The 27,610-nt window shown below is 36.1% G+C and overlaps 10 protein-coding genes across 10 annotated transcripts; 5 read left to right on the top strand and 5 right to left on the bottom strand.

Moving 5' to 3' along the window:
* Positions 1 to 22: 22 nt before the first annotated feature.
* On the top strand, positions 23 to 1,562 carry FDP41_000191 (uncharacterized protein; the record flags this gene model as incomplete). Its single annotated transcript, XM_044705046.1, has 2 exons — positions 23 to 983; positions 1,033 to 1,562. The coding sequence occupies 2 exons, from the start codon at positions 23 to 25 to the stop codon at positions 1,560 to 1,562; spliced, it is 1,491 nt and encodes a 496-aa protein (XP_044569865.1).
* Positions 1,563 to 2,463: 901 nt separating this feature from the next.
* On the bottom strand, positions 2,464 to 3,087 carry FDP41_000192 (uncharacterized protein; the record flags this gene model as incomplete). The annotated part of the gene is made up of 1 exon (XM_044705057.1): positions 2,464 to 3,087. The coding sequence occupies one exon, from the start codon at positions 3,085 to 3,087 to the stop codon at positions 2,464 to 2,466; it is 624 nt and encodes a 207-aa protein (XP_044569866.1).
* Positions 3,088 to 3,671: 584 nt separating this feature from the next.
* Positions 3,672 to 4,328, top strand: FDP41_000193 (uncharacterized protein; the record flags this gene model as incomplete). The annotated part of the gene is made up of 1 exon (XM_044705068.1): positions 3,672 to 4,328. The coding sequence occupies one exon, from the start codon at positions 3,672 to 3,674 to the stop codon at positions 4,326 to 4,328; it is 657 nt and encodes a 218-aa protein (XP_044569867.1).
* Positions 4,329 to 4,518: 190 nt separating this feature from the next.
* Positions 4,519 to 5,919, bottom strand: FDP41_000194 (uncharacterized protein; the record flags this gene model as incomplete). The annotated part of the gene is made up of 6 exons (XM_044705079.1): positions 4,519 to 4,783; positions 4,830 to 4,890; positions 4,937 to 5,243; positions 5,301 to 5,431; positions 5,506 to 5,711; positions 5,777 to 5,919. 6 exons carry the CDS (start codon positions 5,917 to 5,919, stop codon positions 4,519 to 4,521), a joined length of 1,113 nt encoding a protein of 370 aa, XP_044569868.1.
* Positions 5,920 to 6,109: 190 nt separating this feature from the next.
* Positions 6,110 to 6,766, top strand: FDP41_000195 (uncharacterized protein; the record flags this gene model as incomplete). The annotated part of the gene is made up of 1 exon (XM_044705090.1): positions 6,110 to 6,766. The coding sequence occupies one exon, from the start codon at positions 6,110 to 6,112 to the stop codon at positions 6,764 to 6,766; it is 657 nt and encodes a 218-aa protein (XP_044569869.1).
* A 468-nt stretch (positions 6,767 to 7,234) lies between these two features.
* Positions 7,235 to 9,506, bottom strand: FDP41_000196 (uncharacterized protein; the record flags this gene model as incomplete). Its single annotated transcript, XM_044705101.1, has 2 exons — positions 7,235 to 7,759; positions 7,812 to 9,506. The coding sequence occupies 2 exons, from the start codon at positions 9,504 to 9,506 to the stop codon at positions 7,235 to 7,237; spliced, it is 2,220 nt and encodes a 739-aa protein (XP_044569870.1).
* A 101-nt stretch (positions 9,507 to 9,607) lies between these two features.
* On the top strand, positions 9,608 to 11,467 carry FDP41_000197 (uncharacterized protein; the record flags this gene model as incomplete). The annotated part of the gene is made up of 1 exon (XM_044705112.1): positions 9,608 to 11,467. The coding sequence occupies one exon, from the start codon at positions 9,608 to 9,610 to the stop codon at positions 11,465 to 11,467; it is 1,860 nt and encodes a 619-aa protein (XP_044569871.1).
* A 4-nt stretch (positions 11,468 to 11,471) lies between these two features.
* Positions 11,472 to 13,546, bottom strand: FDP41_000198 (uncharacterized protein; the record flags this gene model as incomplete). The annotated part of the gene is made up of 2 exons (XM_044705123.1): positions 11,472 to 12,123; positions 12,174 to 13,546. The coding sequence occupies 2 exons, from the start codon at positions 13,544 to 13,546 to the stop codon at positions 11,472 to 11,474; spliced, it is 2,025 nt and encodes a 674-aa protein (XP_044569872.1).
* A 713-nt stretch (positions 13,547 to 14,259) lies between these two features.
* Positions 14,260 to 24,000, top strand: FDP41_000199 (uncharacterized protein; the record flags this gene model as incomplete). Its single annotated transcript, XM_044705134.1, has 3 exons — positions 14,260 to 16,978; positions 17,039 to 17,629; positions 17,855 to 24,000. 3 exons carry the CDS (start codon positions 14,260 to 14,262, stop codon positions 23,998 to 24,000), a joined length of 9,456 nt encoding a protein of 3,151 aa, XP_044569873.1.
* Positions 24,001 to 24,179: 179 nt separating this feature from the next.
* Positions 24,180 to 26,609, bottom strand: FDP41_000200 (uncharacterized protein; the record flags this gene model as incomplete). The annotated part of the gene is made up of 1 exon (XM_044705147.1): positions 24,180 to 26,609. The coding sequence occupies one exon, from the start codon at positions 26,607 to 26,609 to the stop codon at positions 24,180 to 24,182; it is 2,430 nt and encodes an 809-aa protein (XP_044569874.1).
* Between the last annotated feature and the right edge of the window lie 1,001 nt (positions 26,610 to 27,610).

Consider the following 27,610-nt stretch of genomic DNA (forward strand, 5'->3'; position numbering starts at 1 on the left):
TTATGGTTCGAGCCCTTAAAAAATGACTGACGATCATCCCTCGTTAATCACTAAAATTGCGCACCTTGAAAAATATATTGAATACCTACAATCTACCATGAATGATCTCACTAAAGTAATTAATGATATGATTGAAAAGCAACTGCATGAACCTACTTCTAATCTTAAAATCAATGATATCCCTCCAAATGATGAGTCAGTTATGTCCACTCCAATATTCCCCCAAACACAAATACAAGCACCATCTTCTACACAAACACATACACATACACACACACCACACACACTTACACACAACAAAAAAGAACAAATTCCTATGAAGAACAAATACCAAAGCCGTAGATTCAACCAAGAAACAACAACCAATATCAACCTAAACAAGAAAAATCTCTCTTCCAAAGATAACTCGAACCCTAAGGTAAAAAAACCTCAACCAAAAAAAACACCAAAGACCGCAAAAATGCAATCAACCCGCCCAACAACTAAGAAATCTATCGACTTCAACAAAGGATTAACAATATACTGCGCAACCAACTTGTACAAAAACAAAGAGGCACTTCAATTTCTCCTCAATCAACTCAAGGCCTCCAAACTTGCGAAGGATCCATGGGTCCCCTCTGAAAGACCATTCATACTCCAAATTGTTCCGTCCTCATCAAGCTCAAGGGACGAAATCATCAAGAACCTCAATACCGCCAAAAGTCAAACAAACTTTAAATACTTTATCTCTGATATGTCTCTCCAAATCACAGAGTTCACCGCTCAACATCTTACTGGAAACGATGAAAACAATATTCTTCATATGCTATGCAATTGGCATGAGAAATCTAAAGGTTTAATAGCTATGAGAATTAGTAAACCACCAGACTCAAGCTGCTTCAAAACCACTGTTACAGTTAAGAATTTACAATCACTACAAGAAATCCTCTCTAACACCGAATGGTCTCGCCTCAAAACTTATACTCAACTAGCTGAAGATTCCCGTCCTCTCTAACACCGAATGGTCTCGCCTCAAAACTTATACTCAACTAGCTGAAGATTCCCGTTTTGAAGTCTTTATCAACCTCTCTACAGATTTTGAAGAACATGAAATCGTAAACGTCGTTAAAGATATCACCACTAAAGCAGGAATTACTATTCACCCAAACTCTATCAAAATCGATGAAAAGGCATCTCCTTTTAATCCTGAAGAATCATATTATAACATCATAGTGTCTCTTAAATCTGATACTGAAGTCGATCGTATCTTAGAAGTGGTCCATCCTATTGAAACCAAGCATGGCAGAATCATCACAAAATCCTTCAAGTCCAAAGCGCAGTTCTTTAAAGAAAAAGCTATCTCCAAATCAAATCAATCAACAGAGAAAGAAAGCTCTAACTTCTCAACTATTACTACTCCAAATAATTATGAAGCAAGGTTTACCAGCCTTGAAAAAAGAGTCTCCAATATGGAAAGCAATATATCATATATTGCTAAGAATATGGAAACTCTAATGCACAGCGTTAAAAGACTCGTCCAAGCTGGGAAGAGAAAGGACATGCATGATGAAGATATTGAATGACTTTTACTATTGCAACCCTTAATGTGAATGGAATCCTTCCAAAGGATCCCAATCAATCAAGTAGATTGGACAAAATCATACGGCTTATGGATATCTATCACCTTAACTTCATGGCAATCCAAGATTTAGGGTTGATAGGGTTTCAGATAATTTCTCCACCAGGATCCCAACTGGATCCGGATCTTGGAAGTGTATAAACAGGCCTCGTAATAAATTTTTTTATGGTTGTAGGGTATTGCTTCTTGAGCAAGAGCGGCACGAATTCATCAATTCATATTATTTATTCTTCACAGATTGAGTGTTTGATCAGACGGACATGTTCCAAAATGCATTTTCAGATCGAATGGAAACACGCGCCATCACAATACAACAATTTTTTCTTCTTTAAAAAAATTACGGGCAATATGAGCAGTGCAGTTGTAAAGGATCACGACTTTGAGGTTTGTATTCCGATGATGAACTAGTTTTGATCATGACGAAGGAGGTGTAGTCTTCAGTGGCAATTGATGACTCTAAAATTAAATTAATAATTCGAGAAAATGTATTGATGGTTTTGAAGGATGCCCAATATCATGCGCAAAAAGTAGATACATGGACTTCGACGATTCTTGAGGGAATACTGAAGGGCTTACAAAACAACCAAGAGGCCATGCTAATGCCCGATAGTAATGGAAAAGTAAATGGAAAGCCATATAAATATGTAGTATCATGTATTATAATGCAAAGAACTGGTGCAGGTCTTCACTCATCATGTGTCGCTCATTGGGAAGGTCAGTCCACCGATCAAATGATTTCGGAATATTGGAATAATGATACAGTTCATTGTGTGGCTACCGTTTTTGCTGTTCGAGTGTAGTGAATGAAACTAAATTACTACTATGAAATAATTCAGAAAGTTAAATTACAGCTGTACAGGCTTTCTATCATCATCTTCCTCAATTTCTATTTCATCTTTTTTAGGCTCAGACAGCTTTGGTAGGGGTGTTTTGTTAACTTGCGGCAGTTTCTCTTTCAGCATGACAGCTTCTAATTCATTCAAATCCTCCTCAACACTATGAATGTCATCAGGTGTGAGACTCTCACTTAAAATACGACTAATTTCTTCTTGATATTGGATTGCTTCTCGACTTTCTTCCATTAATTTTTCAATATCTTCAATAGATCCCATTTCCTTTTGTAAAGTTTCAAGAGCTTGCTTGCCTTGTTTCAAACCATCGAACACTTGTTTTTCAATTTGAGCAAATTCTAATTGGTCGACCATATTTTGAAGATTTTCAAGTTGTTTTTGTGTCTTTTCGAGTAGGCTTTCCTGATACTTTTTCTTTTTCAAGGCAAGGAGAGCTTTTTCTTTCTTTCCTTCTTTTAACAGAGTTTTTGCAACGTCTCTTTCTTTTTCTATTATTGTTGCTAATTTCTTTTGATAAACTTTAACCTTGTCACGATGTGATTTCAATTCAAGGACTGCCTTGTCGTGTTCATTCACTTTTGATTCTTGTTTTTTAAATAATGAAAATAGAGCACCCATTATGTTTGAAAATGATGGAGACTGTGGTAGAGACTGAACGGTTGACGATTTATGGTGATCACCAAGGAGAGACGGAGAACTTTTGGATTTTGATGGCGAAAATTCAACAGCAATTTCTTTCTTATCAATAACTTCCCAATCTTCCGATGAAGTGATTATGGAAGGTAGAGAGGAGGAATTTGAATTCGGAAGAAGAGGTGAGAGATTCACTTTTGAATGATGATGAGCGTCAGAAGAAGTGCAACAAATTGTGATGATGAAACTCGTTCGAATTTCAGGCAGTTGTGAAGATATTTTTCAATTTTTTTTGATTATTCTTCTTTCGTGTCATTCAACGTTTCACTTCGTGCCAACGATCATCATTTGCAAATAAAATAACTAAGGGTTATTGGATCAATATCGATGAAACATGTTTATTACATGCTTACTTAAAAAGTAAAGGACTCCCAAGAAATCCTCTCTTCCGAGAAATATAAAATGTTGTGGTGTCTTGTTTAAAAAATATACCTCACATGAAAACGGCAAATAACTTTACACTCCCAGGTAAATTGCTTCCGATCGGAAGGGTGGAGTTACTGGGCTGGATGAATCAGCTATTAGAGACTGAGTTTAGTAAAATCGAGGAATGTAGCGATGGTATTGTCTATACCTTGCTGTTTAATGCTATCTTTCCTCAACATTTTCCATTAACGAAAATTAATTTCAATGCTGTTTATCCTTTAGAAAAGAAAGCCAATCTTGATAAGCTTCAAAAGCTTCTTGCTGAGCTCAAAATACCATATTCCATCGCTACTGACAAAATATCCAATGGAAAATTGCAAGATAATATTGAGTTTTTACAATGGATTTATACGTTCATTTCTAAGAATTTTGAGCATGTCGAAACAAAGGGATTGTACGAGAGAAGGGAAAAGGTGGTGCTTCATTTTGGACGAAAGAATCATATCGAGCCTCCCATAGAGTACATCAAGAATGAAGAGACAAGGAAACGACTATTTCCAAAATTAAAACAAGTCTCTGCATCCCATCTTCGTGAAGAAGATGAGTTTTATCAATCTCAAGCAGAGATGTTACTGAATAATTATTCGGATATTGAACATTTTTCGGAGCAGCTTGAAAGCGAAATCAGGGAGAAAGTGCAAAGAAACGAAAGCAATTACAAAATAATTCAACAGCTTCTCGATGAGAGAACCTCTCTTTTTGACAAATTATTGTTGGTGGAGGTATGTATTCTCAGATAGCTAATATATTAATTGATTTCAGAGTGTCTGTACCATTAGATCTTCAGAAACAGACGACAACACCAAGGCAGCTCTTGATTTTTTAATAAGGATATTACGAGCTAAAATGTAGATTTTACTTTGTTAAATTAGTGATTCAAAGATGGATTGTTGTTGTTATCAAAATTGCGAGAGCTGTATAAAGTATGGACTAGTGAATTTTAGTGAGCCACCCTTCTTGCCCAATGCCCGTTGAAAAGAAATTGACGAGCAGCATTAGGGTGAAGGAAATGCAAGTAAATCCGAAATCAGTGAGTCTTGTTACATCCATTTGTGCATTAAGATGTTTTGAGTCTTTCTCATGATCAACATCGATTGAGTGCTCGGCTACTTCACCAATTTGTTTTGTGGTGATTAAATGTTGCAAACTAAATCTAATTTTTTGAATGTTTTTCTTGTTGAAATAATAACGTCCACTATAAAATAGAGTAAATAATAATGTCATATTACTTTAAAACATACATTTCCATGAACACATAAATTTGGAAAGACACTCCCCACACATACCACGAAAATAAATTATCTATAAATCATTCGAAATGTCAATGTTCAAAGTTGCTACTACTTACTCATAGAGTCTTTCTCATAGATCAGAGAAGGATCTACTTGCAAAAGAACAGCTCCAGCTATAATTTGAATAACTCCATCAATGAAAATCATAAATTGAGGAGCTCTAGAAGAATAGTAATGCAACAATATTCCCAAGCTAGAACCAACAGTGACTTGAGCAATTGTGTGATATCCAAGAACCACTCTCTCCAAACAAATTAATGGAATAACAATGATACCGATGGCTCTAGCAATCCAGCCATGATAAGGGGCAATATCAAAAAGAAAAATACCAAAAATTGCACCTGACATAGCGTCACCAGAGGGCTGATATTCATCAAGTTAGACATATGATCAGTTATGAGCTCAATACACTTTACATACCATTCCATATCTACTTCCAAAATGTTGGAATGTCTTTCCTCCATCTGTTGTGCAGCTGCAAGGTCTCATTTGTCTAAAAACCGCATAGAGAGCTACATCCAAAACAAGAGTATAACAAACTCGGTGCAAAACTGGTTCATGAAAATTATGAATTGCAAAATTGGTGATGAGTGGAATGAAAAACTCTTTCTTGTCAAATACTCACAATTCAAAATGACAATTTTGTTGTGCAAAAACTTGGAAAGAACATGTTGGACCACACCCGATTCCCTTCTGATTGAAGCAAATTGTAAAATAGGAAGGATAATGAGGAAAAATACAGCACTAATAGCCAATGTTCTTGGATTTATCCATTGCACTGCAAAGTTTGCTAGCATCGTCAAAAAGTTTGATGGGACTTGCCGATGACATCTGAATTAATGAAACAACAACTAGGTGGTGAGTATGAATGATTCATGAATATGATGATACACTACTTGTTAATAAAACTAGAATCCAATTCGTTGATGCAATAACTCTTTTCTCCGAGATCAGATGATGATGAAGCAGCCCTCACAAACACACAAAAAATCAAAACAAGTAGAGCAATAGACAGAAACCAACAAGCTGATTTTTTCATTTTTTCGTTGTCAACAAGACATTCATTCTCCATTGCCGTAGGTAAAAAATCAGTTGTTGTTGTTCATATACTATGGACAACCACTCATTCTCAACATTCTCTTCAAATCAAGAATAATAAGAACGCTCACCCAAAGTGTTTAAAAAATTGGGCAGAATTTACAGTCAACTGATTATTAGTGCTTTAAAAAATGTCTCAAAAACAAAAAGTACGAAAAGAACAGCCACAGTTAGAGGGAAATGCAGCTTTGCAGGTCGAACGATCTATGCAATACACGTTAGATTGGAACTTAGATCCATTGGATTCAATTGATGAGCTCTTTAGGGATTTGGAGAAAGAGGCCAATCAGGACAATCCTTCCATCAATCTTGAGCCTAAAAAACAACCTAATCAATTCAGCACAAAAGCGCCAAGGAAAGCGTTGAAGGCTCCAAGGAAAGCAATAAAAGCTCCCCAAGTCTCCCCTCAAAAGGTTAAAAAGCCTAGAAGGTGGAAGAAGGGTACTGTTGCTTTGAGAGAAATAAGAAAGTATCAGCGGAGCACGGAGCTATTAATTCCAAAGGCAAACTTTGTGAGAGTGGTACGAGATATTGCTAATAGGGGAAGAGAAGATTGTCCTTTTCGCTTCTCTGCTGATTCCTTATTGGCTTTACAGGAAGCAGCAGAACATTATCTGGTCAATTTGTTTGAAAATGCCTATCTTTGTTGTAAGTACTATTTACAATGTTATCATCGCTTGAAAAAAGTGTTTCAACCTGGAAGCGCTTCATGCGGGACGAGTCACTCTGATGACAAAGGATATCGAATTGATAAAAAGAATTATGGAATTAAATTGAGCCATCACTAAAATTTTCTCTAATATGATGATTATATATTTTCAATGTTATTTGAGATTACATGTCCAAATTGGTGGATTTGGATTCTCGTTTTATGCACTCCATCAACGTATGGATTTCTTTCGAGCACAAATCTTGTCTCAGTCGTGTAATATTCTTGTGAATACAAAGAGCATAGCTTTTGGCCTCGCTTGGACAATGCCTGTAGCTTTTTGCCAGCAATCCCGACGTGCTTTGTTTGCTTATCTCCAGGTATGTTGTTTTTGTGAATTCGGATTGTTGCATTTTTTTGTTTGAATGTTGTTATTGGCAATTCTTACAATTTTAGCAATTTTATGAAGCTTGATGACCATTCGTTTTTGAGAAAAGCATACACGTCTTATTGTTAAAGATAGTTTATGGTCATTCAACAATTTCAACAATCTTCTCCAATTAAACGGACAATTCAGTTCAGGTGTTTGCTACCAAAAAAGCAGAATTTACTGCTGCTCTTGTTGATTTAAAAACTGATATTGTCTAAACATTCGATGAACTGTGTTAAACTTTTGTGCAGGAGACATGAGTGTTGAATTCACTTCGTTCAAGTCACTCGTAAAATCACTGGCAGCTCTTGGATGCTCAATCAGAGTGGAAAAACGGTTCGCTAAAAATTTAACTCGAGAAGCATATAAATAGATGGTACCATAATCAATGAGTGCCAGTCTTGATAGTCCAATATTTCTATTCAGAATTTTCTCAATCAGTAACATTTGTCTAATCATTGGCTCTGTAATGTTCGAATAATCTGTCTTTCTCTTAAAGTTAGTGATTTGATAATAGAGGAAAGAAAATAGTAACACTCCTGGAACAGCAGCAATCAATTCTAAATTCAATTCATTTTGTTTCATTAACGCATCAATGCTGACCATCGATTGTTCGACTGCTAATTTTTGTTTCTGAACTTGAATCAATAAAGCCCTTGCTAGACTTCCAAACAAAGCATTAGTGACAGGACTTTTCAATTCCTAAATCATGAAAGAGTGTCAATACTGACAATGATAATCACCAATGGCTTACCTTTTCATAAGTTTCCATCACCACAGAAATATCTCCCTTCTTGGCTTGCTCCGCATATTGTACTAAATCACTTTGAGAAATATTTGGATGAGTATCCTTAACAAAATCTAGAACCATACGCTCCAATGATTTGGCAGAAAGTTCCACATCTTCGAGTGATGCCAATTTGTGTTTGTGTTCATCATAGTGAATAATTGAATAAATATTATATAAAGGTTCAGCAATGGAGTTGTGGAAAAATCTAGCTACACTTTGATAGGCATCTGTTGAAACTCTAACAATATCATTGACATGTTTGTAAGCATAATATGATACAAGAGCTCCAGTAGTAACTCCTACAGTATATCCAATCCAATTCCTGTAAAAATGGTTTGGTTTTTGATACTGTTTCAAATAATAATTTGTAATATAGTACCAATTTCTACATCTTTGCATGGCCTGATCAATTTTTTGAAGAAACTGTTCAGTGGTGATATCTTGATTGGGCATACCATGATCAGAGTATACATGATTCATAGTGTTTCCAGATCGATAATTTCTATCCATCATCATCATTGAATGATAACTCAGAGCATCTGTTTGGTCATGTGGAATTTCGTTAAATGCAACAGCACCCGAGATTAAAGAAGGAGATGGAGTTCTATTGGAAGACAAGACATGTTGTGGAAAATTGCTCATTGGAAGAGTAGTGTAAGAGTCTTGCTGGTCTTGAATGGGCCCAATACCACTATGGAAAAAACTTCTCTTAATGATCTGCGATTGTTTTTGCAATTCTTCTTGCAAGGGATGAACTGTGAAATGTCTCTCAAATAAAGTATCACCATTTGATGGTGTTTCATTCGTAGTGATTGTGGCAGTAGTGTGAGCAGAAGAATTCAGAGTTCCAACCATCGAAAAGTCAGAGGTAGTCATGTTGGTGGTAAGAGAAGAGGGAGTATTAGCATTCATCATAGTCACAACATTTCCTTCAGTTTCCAGAATAAACAACCCATCTATAAAGTTCAAAAAACCGATAGAAACATCACTAATTTCATGAATGGTTCTCACCGCTTGAAATCTGTGAAGAAAATCAACCAAATGTCCACAAATAAATGCATGACATGATTCAACTCGAGATAATTTTTCCAAAAGTTCGTTTAAATCTCGCGTTGGTCCTCTCTGTTTCATTCGAATATTGTCCAATAATTCCAACCATTTTGATGGTTGTAAATTGCCCACAACTTTCTTTCCTGCATTTGTATTTATAAATTGATTATAAGCTAGCTTAATCCAATATAAAGGTCCTAATTCAAGCATGGCAGATATAGGAGATGATTCTCTCTCTTTCCAATATTCAATCAATTCAACTAATTGTTGAAAATGAAAAATGGAATGCGAAGCGATGGAATAAATCAACGAAACACAACATTCACCCAAAAAGCATATTTGTTCCTTGTTTCCATATTTCCATGAAAGAGCATTGAATTTGATGGATGACGGAAGTATTTTCTTTTCAAGGTCTTCTGTTGTAGAGACATGAATATCGAAATTTTGAATTTTGTCAATGATATAAATTTGATTGTGATTAAATTCAATACTAGTTTTAATCTCATCTGAAAGAATTTTTCTGAATTTTCTACATGCTGCCTTTATATGAAGAAAAAACTCATCTCCGAGAAGAGTGGTGTTGGCGAGAAGGTGGTGATGGCCCGTCATTGTATTTTTTACAAAAAATTTTAAAAAAAATTTTCAAATTTTATTTTTCAAATTTTCTTGCCTCCTTTTTTCAGAGCTGTAGTGATTTCAAACATTAAAAAATGTCTTCGTTGACGGTGGGTTCTAGTGTCCAACAACAACGTTCATCCTTGCAGAATCCGTCAAACCGAATCAAAAAAGAGAAACTACCTCTATCATACAATAGTCATGTGGTTTTTAATGATCTGAACCAGCCCATCATCAAACTGAACCGATTATACTGTACAAATAGCTCCGAAAAACGAACACCTAAATATTATGGAGAGAAGTATAAAACATACTACCAGTCGTTGTATCACTCTAAATTCATTGAATCAAAAGAAAGAGAGAAACGAAAGTTGTGTCCAGTTGAACGGAAGAAAAAGACTCCTTTTGAACTTTTGAGCACCGAGTTTAGCAGAAAACTCGTGGAAGATTATAAAAACACCAGAAAAGAATCAAAAGCCTTTAAACCAAGTCAAGAAGAGGTGAAACTTGAGCGTGAAAGAAAATTAGAACTTGCCAAGCAGCATTATGTCAATGAAGAATTTTCTGAAGCCGTTGCTCTATTTCAAGAATGTATCAATGAGGGTATGAGATCCGCAGAAAATTATTCGATGTACGGCGAGGCTTTATGGAGAATAGCCAATTATGAAGATGCTTTGAAACAGTTAAGCATTTGTATTAGTTTAGATCCTCACATATCTTCTGCATATTATATTCGGGGTGATTGCTATGTACATTTGCAGGACTACGAGAACGGAAAACGAGAATTCGAAAAATACTTAAAAATTGAACACCCGACCAAAACAGTGTTGGTTAGCCTAGGAAAATGCTGTTCAACTTTGCGAGACTTGAACGGAGCATTTTACAGTTTTAATAGAATAATTGCAGAGGTCGACAACCAAGATCCCTATATTTATTTCTTGCGTGGTGATATTTTGTTTCAGATGGGACACAAAGAAGAAGCTCAGAAAGATTTTCAAAAAATTCGAGATTTAGATCCAACCTTTTGTGTTCAATACCAAACTTCTGCGAAACATTGCGAGGACGCAGGAGATATTGGGGAAGCAGTTTCAATTTACGAGGCACTCGTAAAAATTCAACCTGCCAACATGGAATATTTGACTCATTATGGTCACCTATTGATGGAATTAGGCCGTACCGATGAAGCAATGATCTGTTTCTCTAGGTGTATTGAAAAAAAACCTATTGAGAACCCTTCCTTACTTGCAGACGCTTATGTCACCAAGTCAATGATTTTGACCGAGCAAAACGATATTGAAAAGGCATTATTCACACTTAATGTTGGGATTGGTGACTTGCCAGATGAACCTTCCTTGTACAAGTGTAGAGGTACTTGTCACTTATTGCTGAATTTAACAAGAGAGGCGAAACAGGATTTTGAATCTGTGCTACAACTTGATTTAAAGAATGAACACACGGACGGATTCATGTACAAATTTTTAGCTGAATACTACTTTGAGGAAAAAGACAACGCTGAGCAAGCTCTAGATTACTTTTTATGTAGTGCAAAACTAGGATTTCTCAAAGGGTTATGGGCTTCATGCAAAGAAGAGGTCGATAGGCCCAAATTCGGAAAGTATACACAGCCATTAATAGAGGAAACAAAAGCTCAATTGGCTTGTTGTTTGCTTGTAGCTCAAACAAAATTAGAAAGAACACTTGAATCTCCCCTTGAACAGGAGGATGAAAGCAAGAAATCCAAACCACCTCAAAAGAAAGACAAAAAGATAGAAAAGATCCCGTCATTGTTTGATCTGGCAACGAGTGCATTTATGTTAGGGTTCAATACACTAGACAAAGAAGTGCCCTACATCCCCACCCGCCTTGAAAGCAAGCTATTCCGAATTTACAAAGAGAGACATGCCACTGTTACGACAGCTAGAACGAGTAATTCAAGAGGAGCAACACGAAAGTAATTTATTAAAAATCAAAAATTGAGTAAACAGAGTTCTTGTCATTTGCAAATAGTCCATTTGGAGCATCTACATTAGTGAGCTTGACAAACCTTTTCTTCTCTGCAAGCATCTTGAACATATCTTCAGTGCTGGTTGATGTAAACTTTTTGATATCATATTGAGGAAATCCTTCCGCGAAATGTCTCTTGATGTCTCTGGCCATTTTGGAAACTTCTGCATTGGAGTGATAAATCAATGTTTCAATCTCCCATAATTGGCTCTGCATTGCTTTACAGAGTTTTGGATCTTTCTCATGAAAGTCAAAAGGATCTTTTTTCGGAGCTTTTTCTTCAGTTGGGTGTTGCTCTTTCAGAGCTTTTTTTTGGAGTCTTGAAAGATACTTGGGTTCAATTTCGTCGTGTTGAACCAAAAAGCTAATTTGTGGATGTCTAGAAATGAGATTATAAATAACAGCCAAAATGTAGGTACAGGCATAGGCAGGAGCAAACAGAGAAATTCTGGCAAATTTCTTGACAAATGAAGCTACAATGTATTCTGGCAAATGGGTCGATTTCATGAATGTGTCGAACAGCTCAAAAAATTCTTCTCTGTCATCCATTGTGAAAAGATCCAGGTCTATAATGGAATATAATTTCTGATAGAATTGGTCAAATACTCTAGATATGCTAAGTCAATATAACATTTGCCATATGTTTTCTCAACTTACAAATTATACTCTGAAATTAAAATAAATAAACTTTTAACCGACAAGAGAGCTACCAATCCACCCTGGTCAAAAGAATTAGAGATAAAATCGTTGAGTAAGAATGGATCTTCGAATTGAGGAATAATTTCTTCACTCATTTTCCTTAAAATTTTCTCATAAATAGATTTTGTCATTTCTGGAAGTTGTAAAAAAGCAAGCCAAAAGTTGGTAAATGCAGCAATGTGAATGGACCGATCCAATAAGCTATTTTCTTTCTTGTGTTGTTCATCTTTCATTTCATCCTCATCGTTATTGTTCTTTTCTGATGAACTTGGTAAAGTTAAAGAATTCAAGTCGCCAAGAGTAGGATCCATCATCATGTTGTCTTCAGAAGGAATCATTCCATCCTCATTACCCATAAAATCATCTGAAAAATCCCCATGATCACTCATGCCATCTTCTTCGTTTCCATCTTCTTCCATGTCCTCCTCGTCAGTTGAATAATCAAACCCATCATACAAAAACAATCTGTCAATATCTTCGATGGGAGGAATATCATCAATGATTGAGAGAATATTTTCACAAAACTGAGGAAATGTAATTGCCTTCTTTTTCTTGGAGCGCAACTTTCTAATGGAGAGTGCTAAAGCAACATAGGTGAAATACCTTAAATCATGATATCTGTCAATATACTTGTCTTTGAGATAATCAATGATAAATGTCTTTCCTTCGCTTTGATTGGCATCAATAGATAAGTGATAAATTAACGAGCCATATGGACCTTCACAAACAATAGTATTGATTCTATTTCGTTCTCTGTCCATTTCAACAAAAGCAGAATCATTGGCAGAATTTAATTCTAATTTGGTCAAAGTAAGAATTGCATCCACACATTTTTGAATTTCTTCCTCATTCTCATCAAACTTGGTGAAATAATGAATCGTAAATAATGGAAGATATTTGGCGAACGTGGTGTATTGTTCATAAATCCATTTCATATATTCCTTTTTTTGTATTGCTTTTTCCTTACTCACATCACAAACCACAGTATCTTTTTCTCCGACGTTGAGAATCAATGTTTTCTTATCAAAGAAGTGAGTAAACACTTCTAGTAAGGACTCTATTGATTGTAGAACAAAACTTCTTTCCTTTCGGGAAGACCTCGGAAATGATTCTTCTAAAAACTCGGTTAATTTAAGTAAATTGTTGGTATTCTTTTTATCGGATATAATTCCTTTTGCAATTTCATCAATTTGTTTGATTGTTTTGAATTCCGAATGTGAAGATGATGTGGTGGTCACTTTCCCAGGCTTTTGAGTACCAATAACGGAAGATGATGACGAGAGTTTCTCTTCTCCAGCAGAACGTTCGTGTCGATGATGAAGATGGCTCATTTTTGTGGTTCACCTTTTTTTTGAACTTGAATTGCCATTCAATGAGTGTTATCAATAAATATCTTGGGCCCTTCCAAGAAGGACTATCCAGAAGGTGTTGCTCTTTGCTCGTGTGTTGAAACATGTGACGTTGGGTTTTCACTCTCTATCTCTCTCTTCCCTTGTTATATAATCATCCACGGGCATTCAAAAAGACAACAGTAGAATTGAATGGGACAGAGCAATTATCATCGTCATCACAGACAACTGACAGAAATTCAATAGAATGAGGATTTGTTCAAACAGAATAAAAAGGATACACGAAGCCATTAAAGTTTCTGGTCTTGGAATGATGTAAGTTCGCCATTTAAACACATCAATCAACCTGTCAAGCACAACAAAATAAAATATTGCGCCATTTCTTCTTTATCAGAGCCGTATCTACAACGAAGTAGATTTCACCTGCCTCTTCAATAACCATTGCGATTTCCTTCTTCACAAGGATAATTTTCTCCATAGAGTCGCCGATAGAATCTCAAACGCTCACAAGAAGAACAACAACAACACCTTATACTCTCCTTCTTCTTCTTGGCCATTCAGTAGTGATTGATCCATTGAACACATAGAGAGGAATTATTCAGAGTTAAATAATTTTCAGTTGAATCTGTTCTGTAGAATAACAACACCTATCATCATCATCATTCCTTTCATCAAATCATCATTAATCATCGCAAATGTCTTTGCCAACGAATGTTGTGATGGCTAGCCAACCATCATCATCATCACTCAACTCTACCACTCTAGACTTGGCCAACAACAACAACAACGAACAGGATAATCACCACCACCACCACCCTGTTTCTTCTCCCATCTCCACTACTACTACGACCGCATTATTATTGACTCAACAACCATCATCGTTATCATCGCACTTTGAAAAGAACATGATTGGCAGCGGGTCGATGGATGGCACCATGAATACATCCACAACAACAACCACAACAACAACCACAACAACAACCACAACAACAACAGCAGTAGCATCATCATCCGAATTATCATCATCATCATCACTCAACAACAACACCTCGGGTGGTACTGGTGGTGGTACTGGTGGTGGTGGTGTGATGAATGATGATGAAACACTTCATAGTAGAAGTAGTGGTGGTGGTGGTGGTGATATTGACCTGGACCAGAACAACCATCGATTACCACCAGTACAGAACACCACCAACACCATCAACACCACTGACAACATCGATGAAGGATTTGTACAAAACACAAGCAGCAGCAACAACAACAACATTCTCACCACCACATTGACCACCACCACCACCACTCATTCACTATTACCACCAATGAATAATCCTTTTCATCTCATTCATGACCTCAATGAATTTCCAATTAATAACCGATATCACAAAGATCTAAGACCTTTTCTAGAGCGTTATGAAGAACAACCTCATCGAGTGAGATCCATCGATCATGAAAATGTGAACATGATATTAGGTGATTGGACTGTGTTAACGATGGATGATTTCACACAATCCAATTATCATCAAGTCCATCCACCACATTTGTATTTTCATTATGTAGAATCAGTCATGCAATCACCCAAATCCACCAATAGTCATCATAGTACTGTGACAACAGCTACGAATACTTCATCCTCTAAGAATCCCAATATGATCATGGTAATGACTCAACCACCATTCATCACTTCACAACAAGAACATTTAATGATGATTGGAAATCCACATTTAAAACTTTATCCACAACAACCACAACCACAGCCACCACATTTTCAAGCATCTCCTCTCTCTTCACACACCACCCATTATGGAGGAGCATTGACGATCACTTCTTCATTGAATATTAATAGTAGTAGTGGCAATGGGAGTGGCAATGGTGGTGTTAGTAAGAACAATCCTAATGATACAACAACAACAACAACTGCACACAAAGACGACAACAACAACCATGTTGCATCAAAACAGTACCACCACCACCACAACAACAACACGACCACCTCCTCAGGATCCGCAACATCCTCTCATCCTCAGCATCTTCATGGAACCACACAAAGAACACAACATGTTCGATCACCTCATCATCCTCCTCACTGCACTATTGCAACTTGTCATGCTCTCTCTTCCAATGAATTGACCTATTCCGAAGATGATGATGATGATTTGGATGAATTTGAAGAAGAGAGTGATCTCTCATCCATCAATGATAACACTAATACTGCATCAGATTCAACAACAGCAGCAACATCATCCAGTCCATCAAATGCTCTCACTAAAAAACATAATGGAAATTTACTCGTGAATGCAGTCATTAATCATCAAAAACAACAATCGAAAAACAAGAACAGTATGGCATCGTCATCGAATGGATCGATTGGAGGAGGAACCTCAACAAGTGGTGATTATTCCTTACATCAAATTCCAGCCATGAATTTATCTGGAATGGTCACAACACTCAATCATCCATACAACAATAACAACAACAACAACACGATCAACAACAACAACATCACCTCCTCCTCCTCCTCCTTTGGATCGGATCATTTTAACACGACCATTCAAAGAATGCCAAGTAGTTCAAGTACTGCAAGTAGTGCGAGTAACCACACGACCAACAACAGTTACAGCACTCATCACATCGTTTCAACACCTAAAAGAAGTTCACCAAGAAATAATCAAGTCTTTCAGAGCAGTAATAATAATACGAGTAGTAATAGTAGTGGCTCATCTTTCATGATGACTCAACCTTCTTCTTTGACTGTGAATTACAACAAATTTGAAAGAGACATGATGATTCAAAATGGAGAATATAACAGTTCGATTGGAATTCCTCGTGTTCATCCCATCATGTCTACGAATCAAAATACCATAATGACAACGACCAGTACTGCTTCTTCTGTGAATAATAATAATTACAACCTCACTAATACTCGTGCCACCATCGATGTCATCACCAATGATTATTTATACAATGACACAGAAGATTCTCTCCTCATGATGATGGATCATGGAAGTGAAAGTGATGGTGGATCTTCAAGTTCAATCATGATGGTTAATGAACACGTCACAGACATTGAAAGTGATGCCCTCTCTCCTCATACTAAGAATGTATTTGAACAAATGGGTAAATCCACTGTGATTCAACTTTCAGGATCCTATCAACATCAAACCTTGTCATTGTCTGATTCCAATTCTTTAAAGAGAGGAGGAGGAATTGTAAAAAAGAGACTTTCAGGAGGAGATACTTTTAAGAAGAATCTTTCCTTCAATTCGAGTGGTGGTCAAAGTTCTTCAAATTTTCAAATCGCATCTCCTCCTCCTCATCCAGAGAGATCTACCATTGCTTCTTTTGAAGAAACATGTCGACAAAGTGTCTTTGGTAGAATTGATAGTGATGATGAAGAATGTGAGGATGAATTTTATGGTATGTATAACAATCATCCTCAGGATTCAACGGTGTTGAATTCAACACTTTTCACATCAGCAACAACCACCAATTCAACAACAGATGGCACAAGTCAAAATTACAACAGAGAGGATTATGAACAGCAACGTACTTCATTCATTGCTTCGAGTCATCATTTCTTAGATACGAGTCGTAGTGGTAGTGGTGTGAGTGGCAGTGGCAGTGGTGTGAGTCCATACATGACAATCACAACGACAGTTTCAAATGAAACCTCTTCAAACAATCACACTGCAAGTAGTAATAGTGAAAAGAAATCTTCAAGTTCTGTTCGTGTGAGAAGTATTGGACAACTCTCAGAGATTCAAAACAAAAACAAACAACAAGTGAATCGATCAAGTTTCTTTGATTTTATTCGAAAGAAACCTAAAAAAACCAATCAAGAGGATGACAATGTGAGTACGACGAGTAGTACTAATCATGGAGAACTCTCTGTTCCAATGGAAGAGAAGAAAGAAAAGATGGATTTGATTGCTGGTGAATCTGTTTCACAAATTCATGAACAATTGTATGGAAAGAAAAAGACAAAGAAAGTTAGTATTTTCACAAAACTCAAAGCAAAAGGCATTCGTCCAAAAGATTTGAAACGTATTGAAGGATTTCGATCGACAGGTAAGTGCTCGTGTTGGAGTTCTCATTCTTCACATTATTCGTTCCATGAATGTGTATATAATACATCACAATAATTATAATAATATTCCAATGTATCATAATGATCATTCCATTACATAATGATATCATTCCATACAATGTATAATAATGATCGTGTCATTTATATTCTCACCTCATGATATATATAAATATGCAAACAATATTATTGTATTCAATCATATTCAGAAACCTCTATCACACACTATGAATTGGAAGATGTTCATCGAGTCATTTCATATTACAATAATACCTATTTCTGGAATGGAGGTGCTGAAATTGAGAGATGTAATCGTACCAGAAAGGTTCCTCCTCTCTACAACAATATTAGCAAATTGATGTATCTCATCTTTGAATTTGAGGAATTTACATTATCCAAATTTGGACTATTGGAACCATTCTTTTGTAAAGTTGCACTCTATGATGTGAGAAATGATACAAAATTGACTGAAGATTTTTGTTTCTTTATTGAACCAAGTAATAGTGGTAGCAATAGTAGCAGCAGCAGCAGCAGCAATAGCAACATTGGCACTAGTAATCGATCTCAAAACAACCTCAACAACAGCAACTTTAACAACAATTCCATTGGATACTCTTTTCACAAACTTGGTAAACTCACACAACGTCATATCAAAGCTGTGAACAAGAAACAAAACTTTGAGAAACCTTCTGCTATGTTTGTCTTTGAAAAACCCAATCACACAGATGTGTATATCGCTTTCACAATTGAAAAGATTTATTGTGGATCCTATATTGAAGATGCTTGGAAAGACTACAAGAGTGGAAATGAAAAGGCCACTAAAAAGTACATTTTCATGATGGAGGAATTTTGGAAGGCCAGCATGCTTCGTCAACCATTTATGGTATTTGGTCAAAAACTCTTTTATGAAGGAAAGAATGAAAACACAATAGATCCTCACCATTCTCAATCTGTGTCAATCGAAGTCTTGGAGGGACAAGTCAAGATCAATAAGGCCTATCGCATTCCCACTTATTCCACCCATCCCTTCGACACACTCACCTTCCTAAAATGGTTGTCCGGAAGTTCCAATCTCCCCATTCATGGAAGTAGTGCCGACTTTTCGACATTCAATATGGATGATGATAAGAATCACATGCCAGTCAAATTCTTGTTCCAAACGAATACTGCTACTCGAGATAAGCTTGCATCCTATTTACATGCCTTCTCCACACGTAAATCAAAAACATCTTCTCAATCGCATCATGCCAGTCTTCGATTAACAAGCACCGATTTGAGTATGTTCATGCAAGATGATAATGAAGGATCCAAAGTCATGGCTCGATTGGACAAATCCAAAGGATCCTTCTCTGTGTTGGATACTTTTTACAAATTATTCCCAGTCGTTGAACCTTTGGAGAGAATTGTGGATCAACAAACAAGTCCCAATGGATATCATTATCAAATTGATTTCAATTTAAGAAACACTCTATACATTTATCCTGATACATGTGACTTGTCTTCACTTTCCAAAACTGGAACTGTTTATGTGAAAGTATCGTATCGAAAGAATGATTCAGCAACGGCTACCAAAGAATCACGTATTGCAGATAATTTCAATGCTGACAATATGTTTAATTTTTATTACACTTGTCTCACACACAAAAAGTTAACACCACAATTTTACGATGAAATTCGACTTGAAATTCCATCCTCTGCAAATATTGTCGACAAATCTCATGTTCTTTTTGAATTTTATGATATTGATCCAATAAGAGGATTAGGTGGTCGAGCTCCTCAAAATAGTGACATTGATTTATCACAAGATGGAATCACTAATACTCAACTCATTGGATTTGCATTTTTGAGAGATGTCACAAATCATTGTGTTGTGAAAGATGGTTATCATACTCTTTCAATTTTCAAGAGTCAAAAACTTGTGGATAATTATTTGAGTGTTTACACAGAGTTACCAATTTCTCAAAGCTCTTACTTTACAATCAGAACAAAGGCAATGACTTGCTTTTACGCTCAAGATCCCTATGCAGCATCCTTTTTAGATCTTTGTGATCGATTCTACAAAATCTTTGATACCTTGCAACACCAAAAGGAACATCCACACATGACACGAACGAATGAATTCTTTTCAAAAGCTGAAGAATTACTTCATCAAGCAAGATCTCAACTTGACAATCTTCGAGAGGCCAATTTTGCCGAGTTATTGAATCATGCTCCCAAAGTCATGAATGGTCTTTTAACACTTATTTGTAAATTATTTTTATTGAAATTACAATCACCCATGAAGGGAGGATTGAGTGGAGGAGGAGGAGGAGGTGCTGTTGGTGGAACAACGAGTGGTTCATTGCATTTGACCACTCTACAGAATGAAAACTATGACAATGATCAACAATTATTATTCATTACACAAGCTCGTGTCATTGTTCCTGAACTCATTTCCAAAGCAGTCATGTGTCTATTGTTCTTTTTGAATGGAATTGAAACTGTGACCAATCTTGTTGGAAGATCTAATTATTACATTTCAATTTTCATTTCATATTTTGCAAGACAACATCCAGACATTGAAAAACCTGTTTTTAAAATTATTTTGGATGAAATGATGACTTTTATTGAAAATTGGCAAGAAACGAGAGCCAATGAACAATTGAAAAAGAATCCAAAACCCATCGATGTGAATGTCTTTTCACCAAAAATTTCAGATTTGAATTTCAAACCAACTACTACAACCTCCACCAACACCACCAACAACTTCCCAAACAATACTTTCCAATTTTCATCTCTCTCTGAAAGACCCAATCCCAAACAAGCAGAAACTCTCATTCGTGATTATAAAGATTTCATTCAGAGAGAACGAAAGAAAACCTCTTCCAACTTTAAATCAAAGAATAGTAGTAGTAGTAGTAGTGGTGGTGGTATTGGTGGTATTAGTGGTATTGGTATTGGTGGTACAAGTAGTAGTAGTATTGGTATTGGTGGTATTAGTGGTATTAGTGGTATTGGTGGTATTGGTGGTAGCGATGAATTCAGTTCATTGAATCAAATCATTTCAACTCATAGTGAATCGAATCCTATTCGAAAGATGAGTGCTTTGGGTTTCACTGCTGTTGATATTATGAAATTTGGATGGTTCTTCTTTGATTTAATGACCAAGAATATCATTGTATTGAACGAGAATGAATCATTACATATTACTAGTGGTACGAGTAGTAGTAGTAGTAGTAGTAGTGGTGGTGGTGGTGATAATACTAGTGGTAATACTAGTGCTGATGCTGGTACTAGTGCTGGTACGAGTAGTGTTACTACTAGATTTGTCGCTTCTCAAAAATTTGAACCTGAATCTCTTGTGAAACGAATGAAAAGACTCATTCGATTGGTGGCTCCTCTTCAATTGGAATGTTTTGAAAAGAGATTTAAAGATGCAACTGTTTATACTGCTGCCACTAATTTTAATGTGGATTTGGCTCTCTTTTTGAAGGACATGACTCACCTCATGGATTTCAAACATGTCCGAGAGATTATTTTGGAATATTTCACAGTCTTTGAAGAGAGATTGAACAAGGACACTGCCATTTTCTACATGTTGCAATTTTTAGAGATTTTTGTCGAACACGATCACTTTTATTTCCTCATTCAGGATTCAGAAAATCAATTCATTGTTAAAAAACTCATTGATTGTGTCATTTGTGGATTGACTCAGAAAACTGATGAATTGAAAACCATTTCACTCAAAGTTCTCAAAAATAATTTAACCAAAATGGATTTTGATGAACGATTGCAATCCAAACAAGATCGACAATTTATTGGAAGTTTATATTTTGATTTTGTGAAACAATTTATTGAAAAGAAGCAAGAAATCTCGGAATGTTTGACATTCACAGATGAATTAGGAGATTTATTTGCATGTTTCTATCACATCATTAAGAATGTAGATTCCACTCAACTCTGTGAATACTTTTCATCACTTGAACCTTTACATATTCTTTCATTCGTTGATATTCTTCAAGTCACTGTCATGCTCATGAGTATTCACAATCAACCTGAAGTTCAACTTTGTTTTCATGAAGTTTATTTGGAACTCTTTGAAAAAACTATTGTTCAATTATATTTAATTCCAAAGAGTCACAAGTATATGGAAAGAGCGAATCATATTCTCAGTCATTATAAGGAAAATTTATTAAGTTTATATTTGAGTGGAGAAGAGGATCATTCAGAAGCCAAGGACTTGATTGAACAATTAAGTCGTGATGTGCTGCGAATGGAAAGGATGGAATTGAAAAATGTTCAACAGGATGAATGTGGTAATGTTACTTCTAATGCTACTTCTACAAATTCAACTTCTGCTACAAATGCCACTTCGAATGCCACTAATGAGATTTATCTCTTTTATGAAATCTTTGACAAATCTCTTCACTTTTTATTGTCCATTCTGTTACTCTCTCCCTATTTAGATTCAGAACATAAGAGAGTTCTCTTTGAGAATTATTTACATCCATTCATTCGTCAATTCAAACCATTCTTCTTTATTAATGAATTTATGAAATCAAGGACATCAGACTTGGAAAGTAAGAACACCACCATCACCACCATGATGATGAATAATCCTCATCATCATCATCACCACAAATCCTCTCATTATTATCGATGGGTACCTTCCACATTGAGTACCAAATTAGGTCTCTTTAACAACATGACTCCCAATAACACCACAACAGTAGTACCACCAGGTGCAAGATTTGGAACCAATCATGACAACAAGAGCAATAGTGGTGGTAATGTTGGTGTTGGTAATGTTGGTGTTGGGTTTCATTCACATGATCATTCTCTCTTTTTAAATCCTTCCGAAGAGAGAAATCCAAAATGGAAACCTCTATTGGCAAGTATACTCTCGTATTGTTTCTTTCCAACTGCGAGTGAAACGCATCACATGGTTCGTGAAGTACTCTATCACTTGTTAGAAGTCTATCAAATGGAAAAAATTGAATCCATTGATCGTTTATTGTCACGACAAGAGCTTCACATGCAAAAATTATTGACCTATGGTGGAATTCTACATGCTGGTAAAGAAACACCTCACATGTCCTTGGAAGCATTGGAACAATTGAATTATCTCAAATTAGAAAAATTAGTTGAAAAATTATTTGAGAATGGAGCAGATTACAAACCATTGCCATATCCAGAAGTATTCTTTTATAGTTACTTGTTCTTTACAACTCCTAATCAATTGTTAATGCTCATTCGACAATGTCTCTTTAAATATGCTCAAGATCCACACAATGAACACAAGAATGCTCAAATTCTAAACATCACCTTGTCCATCAAATTATGGATTGAAAAGCACTTTTCGGATATGAATCCTCCATTTATTTGTAGTTTGATTGAATTTTTAGATAATGATTTAACAATGGTCATCAAACAAGTAGCATTTGAATGTTACTATTTATTGGAACAAGTGAAACACTCTCTGATTCATTGTTTACTTGGAATCGATAAACAAATGTTGAAAGAAAAAGAATCAAAAAAGCCAACTCCAATCATTCCAAGTGGATTCTCCAAAATGAAACTCAATTTGAGAACAACATCAGCACCATCAAACTTTGAATTTGCTCAATGGAGCCCAACAGAAATTGCTCGACAACTCTCTCTCATTGATTTTGAATTTTTCAAACAAGTGGATAATAAGGAATTGTGTGCACCAAGTGCACCACCATCAAAATCAGCTGCATTTGATTTGACATCTTCATCGACCATTCAGAGACCACATCTCACTCAATTGATTCAACGTAATAAGGATTGTGAAACATGGGTCATTTCAACCATTTTGAGAGAAAAAGATTTAACCAAGAGAACTGAACTTATTTTCAAATTCTGTCAATTATGTGAAGAGTTGTTGCAATTGAATAATATTTATGGGTTGTTTGCAATCTATCGTGGATTGAGTCATCATTCAATTTTGAGATTGGTGAAGAGTTGGTCCAAGGAAGCTAAAAAGATTTATCGTCACATCCATGACACATACTTTGCAAGAAATGAAATTGCTAAGGAGAATTTGTCGAAGAGAATCAACACCTCCAAACATCCAGTGATCCCACCCATTAACAATTACTTGAAATCAATTAGAGATTGCAATTTAGAACCAACGTTCAGACAATCCAATGGTGCTACCCTGATCAACTTTTCGAAATGTTGCAAGTTGGTGGAAGTGTTGCAGAGTGTGAGAAATTTCCAAGAAGTTGGTTACAACTTTGAACCCATTCCCTATCTCATCAAAGCTTTATGTGTGGATTTTTTCGATGAAGAGTTTTTGATTGCTGACGATGCTGAAGCATTAGAATTTTCAAATAATTTGGAATCAGATTAAGTTTAATAAACTCAAAAGTGAATAAAAAATCCACAAACAATTTCTTCAAATCCTCGTCATTCACAAAGAAATGTGACAATTATTAAACCATGATGATCATCATGGTTTGTGGTGAAAAACTCACTTGTTCTGATTAATGAATGATGTAGTGGATGCACCTCATCGTTGTGGCACACTTGTCATTGAAGTTGTTGGGCACTATCGTCCTCCTTGTTGGATTGTTTTGCCTGTGGTTGCAAATGAGCGTCAAATAATGGTATCAAACCAAGCTCGGGACAATTCTTTAGGCAATGTATGTAATCAGGATGTGGTGAGCCCTGTGAAAATCGTTGCAATCGATGACAGGTCTGTAACAAGTACAAGGGCGCCACGAGTTGCATGTGATTACCTCTCTTGTTGTTTCCATTGCTATTTACAAAATCATAAAACCATGTTTCACTTTTAAGTTTGTACGGCAGGAATCCAATAATTGGTGCATAGTAACACAAATCAGGTTGTTGATTCGATAGTTTTCTCTTCTCAACAATTAATTCATCAAATTCATTTTTCGAATGGGATGATGAAAGTATTGGTGTGTCAATAACGAATCGAGATGGTTCAAACTTGTGATAGGTTATTATTTGCCCTTTAAGCCAATTGATTGTATTGTTATGACAAAGAATTGGATACCACGCAATAGAAAACCAACTCTTATCAAGATTAAAATCATCCGTAGTACCTTCCATTAAAATTGAATTATCTTTTGACAATTCTTCAATTCTGTCAATCAGTGGATATCTCAAGTCAGGAGAAACAGTTTCATAAAATTCGAAAATAATTTTTTCTTCTTCTTCATCTGCTGCTTCATCACTTGGTGATGTTTTTGGTCCATTGTTTGAGTGATGTGGAGTACTATGAGTAGATGTGGTGATAGTACTAGTAGATGGAGTCATGAGGTGGTGGTGGTCATCCGAGTGACTACAAGACACCATGGTACTCGTAGTAGGACTAGTAGTAGTACTGGTGGTGGTATTAGGAATAGCAGTTGGAGGAGGAATGGAAGGAGTGGCAGTGGCATTCAAACTCGTAGGGAGAGTTTTCAAATCATCCTCTTGATTCTTCTTTGATTTTTGCACTAATTTAATTGCACTCAAATGAGGAACAAAATAAACATTCTCTTTTGAATGAGGTAATCGAATGGAAACTTCCATTCCATATGGTTCATCATAGAAATTCCATAATTCTTTCAATTTATAACTCTTGCATGACTCATCCTTGTTCAAATGAAAGAATGGAGTGCAACTCTTAAAAAAGTTATAAATATTTGTTTCAGGATGTGTGACAAAGGATTGGTCATTATAAATAGTTCTAGATTTACATATCAACAACAAATCATAGACATTGGATTTTGAATTCATTCGATTCTTTCTGATTGATGATTGATCACTATAGACTTTCTTTCCAGAATGGTCGGAATGAGAATGGATCACATGTTGTCGTTTTTTAGTGAAATGATTGGTTGGAGCTTTAGAATTTCTATGACTGCAAGTACTATTGAAAGAGAGATTCACACTAGTACTAGTAGCATTCTGTCCTCCATTCGGAATGCAAGTAGAACCTCCATGGTTGTTGTGATTATTATGGTGATTACTATTGTTGGAAGGACGAGTGGTGGTTGTGGTCGTGGTTGTCATCGACACATGTTTTTCAGCATAAAACGATTGTGTATTATTCATGGTGGCTTGAACATGATGAGAAACAAATTGGTTGCGAGTGTGTGGTTGAGAGTGTTGTAAAGGAGTAGAAGAAGAATTGTTCATGGTCTTTCCATTCCATACATTCTTTTTCTGTTGTTGTGAATGATGGGAATAAGAAGCGGAATTTTGGCTATTCAATGATGACGATGGAGGATTTGTTTTAGAAGAATTGAGTACTACTACTACTTGCATACCATTTGCTGTAATAGAGGGATCATTCATCCTATCACCATTACTACTACCATTACTACTACCATTACTACTACCATTACTACTACCATTACTACTATGGTTATTATTGGTTGGTGGAATACTCACAGCAGATGTTGTTGTTGATGATGAGAGAGAGCCATTCACAGCATTATGACTGGAAGGAGATGGTTCGGATATGGCTACGACGACGACACGACTACTCGTCATGGCGTTGTTGTTGTTGTTATTGGAGTGATACTGCTGCTGTGAAGGAGAGTGTTTTTTCTTTTTTTGCTGTTGTTGAGCGGAATTGTAATGTTGAATGGCTTGAGAAGAGAGTGTTAAATCGTGATGACAAGTGGATATAAATAAAAGTGAAGAAGGAGAGGAGGACAAGTTTGTTGATGCATGTTGTTGAACATCAACTTTACGAGATGATTTTTGAGAGTGATGCGTTGTGATGTTGTTCTCAGACACGATGGTAGTATGATTGTCTGAAGAACTATTGAGCTGGGACTGTGAATGATGATGGGATAAAGGAGAAGAAGAGGTACTCGCAGCAGTCGATAATGAATGTATACATTCATGAGAAGAAGCAATAGAACTCGCATTGAGTTTGGTCATCACCAAACGATTAACGGTAATATTACCATTGGTCAATAGACTAGAAGAAGTAGACATTTTTGAAGATGACAACAAATCGGACAGAATCATGGAAGATCTGGGATTAAAAGAGTGATGTTGATAGTGAGCTGATGAAACGCTGTGAAATGCACGCAGCGGTGTGAACGACGGATGCTAATAATAATGAAACAAGTGATTAATTCAAATCAGATTGATGATATGAATGGTGGTGATACAAATCAACACAAGTGTTCGATACGAGAGTGAAGAAGGAAAAGCGGAGGAGGTCTCTCAACTTGAGTTTCACCACCTTTGCAAGTATTTTTGATGATCCTATTTCTTAGGAGTCTCAATAAGATCAACAACGACACCACTAATATATTTCTCAAGAATATATATTGATTGTTGCAATCCGATCTTCAATTCTGTTGTTGTGATTCAACAATCTTGAATGATCGCTCGACTCCGAGTGAAGAAGCAAAGCCTTTTTGAAGATATTTTTGAGCGTTTTTTTCAAGGGGTTTGTTGTTCAACACAGAGGACGATGGGAATTTTGGGGAAAGAAACGACGAGGAACGCGATGATCGTAGTCGATCATGTCTCAGACACACCACGAGAGGCACTTGAGTATGCTTGAGGTTTGAACAAATGAAGGAATCCTTCAGGACTTGGCCATTGAAAGCACTTGGACAAGTTGTTGTGATGAAACAAATATAGTCAATGGCTCAATCAAGCGCATTCTTTTCCGTGTGCTCGTTGACTCATAAAATTTCATCCATCGAAATTACTTTTGAATCCTTATTGGGCGAATTACTTGTTGCAAGTTTCTCGACACAATCACCAATCATTAGATCAGCTCCCACAATGAAAGTAGTCGTTTAAATACGTCAATCTCCGAAACGACTATTTTGAAAGGCAACAAGAGACTCGAGTCATTTTCTCTGAACAACAACAACAACAACAACAACAACAGATTGGGAAGTGCTGTCGTGCAACATGTTGTTCGAACAACAATCTTAAACATTTAAAAAAGTGGTATTGACAGAGTATGGAATCAA

Source organism: Naegleria fowleri (genome assembly GCF_008403515.1).
Source record: "Naegleria fowleri strain ATCC 30894 chromosome Unknown tig1, whole genome shotgun sequence".
In the NCBI taxonomy this organism is placed as follows: Eukaryota; Heterolobosea; class Eutetramitea; order Acrasida; family Naegleriidae; genus Naegleria; species Naegleria fowleri.